Source organism: Diplotaxodon limnothrissa, linkage group LG14, assembly GCF_057381915.1.
Source record: "Diplotaxodon limnothrissa isolate DT_005_m linkage group LG14, D_limnothrissa_male_GT1.1, whole genome shotgun sequence".
Classification (NCBI taxonomy): domain Eukaryota; kingdom Metazoa; phylum Chordata; class Actinopteri; order Cichliformes; family Cichlidae; genus Diplotaxodon; species Diplotaxodon limnothrissa.
In genome coordinates, this window is record NC_140609.1 from 22,181,567 (window position 1) to 22,187,528 (window position 5,962).

Here is a 5,962-nt window from a genome sequence, read left to right on the forward strand (position 1 = left end):
TACACAAAGCTAATATTTCAATCCCCTCCCCTTCTGCCCGACCAGTCCAAGAAGAGTGGGAAGCCCGGCCCCTTCCTGCTCTCCGGCTCCAGAGACAAAACCATCAAGATGTGGGATGTCAGCACTGGCATGTGCCTTATGACGCTGGTGAGGAGCATTTTTGAAGTTTTTGTGTGTGCCACGTCCATATTTTTGGGGGAAAATGCTTTAAGTGAAGATATATTTCTTCAGGAATCAGATGAGATGTGTGTTGCTGTATCTCATGCAGGTTGGCCATGACAACTGGGTGCGTGGGATCCTCTTCCACCCCGGAGGCAAGTTCATTGTGACCTGTGCAGATGACAAGACCTTAAGGATCTGGGACTACAAGAACAAGCGATGCATGAAAACCCTGAGTGCCCACGAACACTTTGTTACCTCTCTGGGTAAGGCCCCCCCCCCCCCCCCCCCCAAAAAAAAAAGGCTTCTGCCTTGGTATTGTTTGTTGATGTTTTCTCCCGAAGTTCTCCCTCGCGGGGTGTGAATACATGCTCCAGGGTATTTGCTTTACAGTTGCGGTGAAGAAGCCGAGCTTCTTTACCAGGCTCGCTCGCAGCTGGGGTTTAAAACGTAGACAATCGCTGCAGGATTTTTTTAATTTATTTTTTATTCCCCCCTCTCTCCCCGCTCCCCAGTATCTGCAGCTTTTCAGCAGATCAAGGCTTGGTTAACTCTCCTGAGGAGCTCTTGAGCCAACTTTTCCTTGGCAAGCCGTTTGAAACCCAGTCCTCTTAAATCCTGCTTCAACCGGAGAGGATCGCTGTGAGCTATTGATGTGATGAGTTCTGGTGCAGTCTGAAAAAAGCAACAGAAGCACTTTTTGTTTGAAATCGGCAGAGAAAAAGAAACTTCATTTTCCCCCCTTTTTCTGTAGAGGTCTGTCATACAACACCACGAGCTCTTCCCCAAAGCTTTCTTATTTTAAAACCTGATATTAACTCTGCAGTCTTTTTCACTGTGTTCATGTTCCCAGATGTCTGAAGGGTGGTTTTATTTTCAGTGATGACTCACTTTCTATTCAGTGACGGGAACATTAATAAATGTTCCCAGAACAAATGAGATTTTGCGGGCTGCTAACCAGCCACGCCCCTGAAATATCGTCAGATTCATGTCAGGTCTACGTCATTTAAAAGAGGGGGGGGAAGCAATGCCAAAACCAACAATAAGTGAAATGCCCCAAAGCTTTGCTTGTTCCTCAGAGCCTTACAGCTCCATTCTTGTCCACAAACATTGAAAACACATGCTTGATCCGAGCCAAGGACGTGAAATAGACACATAACAGGTGTTGGATATATACTGGCCTGCTGGCCCACAGGGGCAAAAATGTTGCCAATGTCACTGTAGTCAATTTGATGGTAACTCTGTTTTGTGTTTTTTCTCTTTTGCTCCACAGATTTCCACAAGGCCGCTCCTTATGTGGTCACCGGGAGCGTAGATCAAACGGTAAAAGTTTGGGAGTGTCGCTGATTTGGACCTTGAGAGGATTGGACCACAACCCCTGACCACCCAGGCGCTCCTCCTGCCATCCCACTTACCCTTTCACCTCCCTCCCTCACCTTAAACCCGAACCATCTCCTCCCTCCTTCCCCTCCACCCCCGCACATCTCGGTCCCCTTCTGTCGCACTCACCGCCATGGTTATTTACCCATCGCGCTCTCTCTGGTCCAGTAATTTTTATTTTATTTTTTTTGTCCTTCTGTGTAAATTATTCCTGGATGTAGATCGAGCTATTAAATGTTACACAAAAGTATTCTTGCATGGTAATCCAAAATTGTATACTGTAAATTTACATGACGTTGTCTAGAAGTACCATAGGTTTAACAACGGGGCTCGCGGAGCCTCCACCGACCAACCGAAGGCGGATGTTTTTGACTGGGTGTGAAACGTAGGGCACTAAAAACCGATAATTTAAGAAATGACAGTGTCTTTATGTGTAAGATTTATTTTTGTCAATTTTTTTTATTTAGGATTTTTCTTTTTCCCCCCCCTCTCTCTCTCTGTTATTTCTCTCCTTCACTGTCGTAGTCTGTCGGTGCCTAGCTCGGTGAAACGTTTAAGAGACGAGGCAGGAGAAACGTATATGTGGGGCTTTGTTATTGAAATAATCTGTAGCTTTATAACATCACTTCTCAAGTGTGCATACCATTTCTCTTCATGTGGATCTAGGTAATATTTTAATGGCTGTATATACGAATGTTTCAAACTGTGTCCTTGGACCTCGGGGGCTTGAAAACGGCTTTGTACTCATTGTCACGGCGGCACATGAATTGCTGCTGGGCTTTAGATAAATGATCCCATTTTTAAAATGCGTGGCTTTGCGAGTAGCTACACTAAGCTTGTTTTTTCTTCTTTTGTTTTTTTAAAACAAGAAGCCTGATGTAGCGAGCGAGTTTCGCCGTCAGTGAGCGCCCTGGTCGCTGAGCAGACTTTGGGGATTACACCCGTTTAATCTGAGTAAAGATCTCGGGCGCGCCTCCCTTTTTAGGAGACGTTTTCCCTTCACCACCTCAGTCAGACCCGGCCGGATCTCGTAGCCACGTCTCTCGCCTCCTGACCTGGTTGGATGTGGCGGGGGGGTTTGGAGCACCAAAAGAAAGTCTGAAGATGCTCAGTTATCCCGCTTCGCCCTCTGAAGGCTTAAAAAAAATAACACAGTGAACTGGCTAATACACGACAAGGAGTCAAATTGAGCGCCCCCCAGGTTCCATATCTGGCATGTGCAAGGGTCTGTAATTTTTGAGTTATACCTTGTGCATAAAGAAATCGGTTTTGAGTACTGAAATAATACAAAGAAGCCAGTTTTCTGTGAAAATAAATGTAAATTTAGCTTGTTATCAATTAAGAAGCCTGGCAATTTTTTTTTACTGTCGCCGTAAACTGATAACCCTAGCCGGGAATGAGGATTAGTGAGGAAATGCCGGATAACTGCGGAGGTCGTCTCGTCTGGACGGTTTATACTTTAGCTCTTTACCCTGGAAACGCTTTCCTGAACTGAGCAGTTTGTCATATCTCAGACCTGCTTTACAACAAAATGACTGGGTTTGTATCTGCAGCTATCCTTAGAAAAACCCTGAAACTATTCTGATTGTCAAACCACGTCTTTATTGATATATGCAGAGGTGTCAAAACTCATCTTAAAGGGTACAGAGAAAGACAACACTAACACCCGAGGGTCTCCACAGACAAATCTCTCCTGAGTGGGTTTCCTCAAAAGTTCTGATTTTTGGATTAAATGCTGAAGAGACAACCATTCCACTTCCCTCATAGGACACAAACATAATGAAAAATAAATGAAACATCTTGCGTCTAGCTGTAGCTGCCAAGGTGATTCGTTAATCTTGCACATCCCTGTTTTTTTTGTTTTGTTTTTTTCACTGAAGCTTTGTTCATTCACTGGTGATCAAAGACAACAATGATGTTGATGAAGCGTTTAAATTAAATTTAAAAACAAAACACTTATAATTTCCGATTAGCCGTGTCATTCCAGTGCATCTCTTGGCTAATAAAGAATTCCACTGCTTTAACCGATCTTCTTATCTTAGCTTCTTTGCCAAGTTTTTCCTCTCTTCCTGTGTGTAACTGGATGTGGTGATCTGCTGCTCAAGCTCTTGCTAGTGGCCACTGTGAGCCTAAATGTGACCTGGTGATGTAGCACCGCTGCATGTAAGCCTGCGCCCAGAGGCGGAGCTGTCGGAACGTGACGTTTTAAATGATTTGGTGAATGATTGACTTAAAAAAAATTGGTGAATGAGTGCTTATTTGCCTTCTTCCTCTTCAGCGTTAATGATAATGGTGCCACGCTGTTGGAATCACAGAGAAATCGAGTAATTGTTCTTTCCCCAAACTGATCCGGGTTCGGACAGCTCTGATCTCTGGTTGTAGGACAGCTGGTTTTGTTGTGTGATGCTATTCGAGGGAGGTTTGACAGCCTCCTCCTTCTGTACATGTAATGGGATTGTGGCAGACTAGGATGTCCCAAAGGAGAAACCCTCTCTTTCAGGAAATATTACTGATGTCTCCCTTTTGGTGCAGTGCCCCTCTGCCCCCTTACTTTTTTTTTCTCCCTATAAGCTGTTTTTTCTCCGTACAGAACATTTCGTCAGAGGCTTTGGATGAAGAGAGTACATTTTTGTAGTACAGTTTGGCTAACAGAGATGCCAACGTGTTAAATGTTCTAGCTGAAGCCAAAAATGGAGACATTTGTCTGTACAATCGGGTTTATCTTGAGAAAGCAGCCTCCTTGGGGGTCCAGATGCTGCAACCAGCCTTTTTGAAAAGTCTCCTCAGGATCACTCTGACATGCCAGACCACAAAATGTAAAGAAAACTTATGCCCCTCCTTGATTTTACTTCAAGGAGGAAGGTGATGATCAGAGGTCAGGACGATGTGCGTTCTGTTTATTTTGTAATAATCGGTTGGGGGAGGGGGAAAAAGAAGGAAAAAGACTAAAAGCAAACCTACAACATGGCTGACAATGTATGCAAGTGTTGGGAAAATCCCCTTTTGACATTCGCAGGTCCAAAGCAATCCCTGTGCTGCTCTGGTCTGGTGTGTGAAGGGACCGACGGACAGCTTTTTACTGTCTGTGGGTCGTTTCCCTCGGCCCTCTGTAACCTGCCTGTGAACCACACACGAGGACTTCAGACTTCACAACAAGCTCCTACAGGAGAGCTCATGATGTTATCGCCACTATGGTCTCACTCTTCACACAGCAAACTGTTAACAATATACCTGGATGTCATTATTGTTTGCGATATAATAAAAGAAGAAAATCTACGTCTGCGTCACCTGATTATTTCTTTAGAGAAGCTAGCAAGGGGCTCTGGAGAGATGGGTATTGGTGGGGGGGGGGCAGGCAATCAGCCTTTTATTTTATTTTTTTTAAACAATTTGCAAGCAGCATGGTTGTTGGTGCTATACAGGCTGGCCTGAGTATTTCAGAACCTGCTGATCTGCTGGGATTTACACACACACACGCACACAGACACCTTTAGAGTTTACAGATGATGGTCTGAACAAGAGAAAGTATCCAGATGTGCCAGTATGTCAAAAGAGACATAGGAAGGCAACAATAACTCAAACCATCCCTTACAACCAAGGCAAGCAAAAGACCATCTGTGCTGTAGCAGAAGACCACACCTGGTGCCACTTTTGTCAGCTAAAAACAGGAAATTGAGGTTACAATTTGCAGTCTTATCAAAATTGGACAACAGAAGACTGGAAAACATTGTCTGGTCAGAAGGTGAGTTCAGACGGGAACAGGTCTGATCCTCCGTGGATTCAAATAGAGCAATCCTGCTTTGTAGTTCAGGTTGGTAGTGTTGTAACGGCGTGAGGGATGTTTTCTTGGTACACGTTGGACCTTACTACCAGGTGAGCATTGTTTAAACACGGCAGCCTGTGTGAGTATTGTTGCTGACCATGTGTACCCACAGTGTGTGCCATGTTACAAAGTTCAAATCATCCGCGACTCGTTCTCTATACTAAGGCATCTGCATGCCAATCCAACAGAGCACCTTTGGGACGTGCAACCAAGAAATCTGCAGCAAGTGTGTGATGCTGTCATATCAATATGAACCAAATGTGCACGACGGTAAGGAGCAACCGGGGAAAACGGTACACGGGAAACGTAAAACAGACCAGGGCTCAGGACTGAACATAATGAAAACGCTAAACACGATTATTTTAATTATTTTTTTATATTTGTTTTTAATCGAATTTAAATGTATCGATACAAAACTTAAGTGATTTTATAAAACTGACATAAAAAATTATTCCCTAAAAAAACCCCCACAAACAGACAAAAAAAACTTTTACCGGTAGAGGCTCGAAGCTAAACACAGTTTCGGTGACGTCAACGCGCAGCGACGTGGATATGTGACGTGGGCGTACAGGAAGTGAGCTGCAGAAAGTGGGAAAACGT

The 5,962-nt window shown here is 44.3% G+C and overlaps 1 protein-coding gene across 2 annotated transcripts in view; it reads left to right on the top strand.

Moving 5' to 3' along the window:
- The window catches only part of LOC146618809 (lissencephaly-1 homolog), a 39,320-nt gene extending 34,520 nt beyond the window's left edge, over nt 1-4,800 (top strand). For both annotated transcript variants that reach the window (XM_085370696.1, XM_085370697.1), the window contains exons 9-11: nt 46-147; nt 269-425; nt 1,433-4,800. In XM_085370696.1, coding sequence (XP_085226822.1) covers nt 46-147; nt 269-425; nt 1,433-1,506 — 333 coding nt within the window. In that variant the 3' untranslated portion in view covers nt 1,507-4,800. The remainder of the gene's footprint in view (nt 1-45; nt 148-268; nt 426-1,432) is intronic.
- The last annotated feature ends 1,162 nt before the right edge of the window (nt 4,801-5,962 follow it).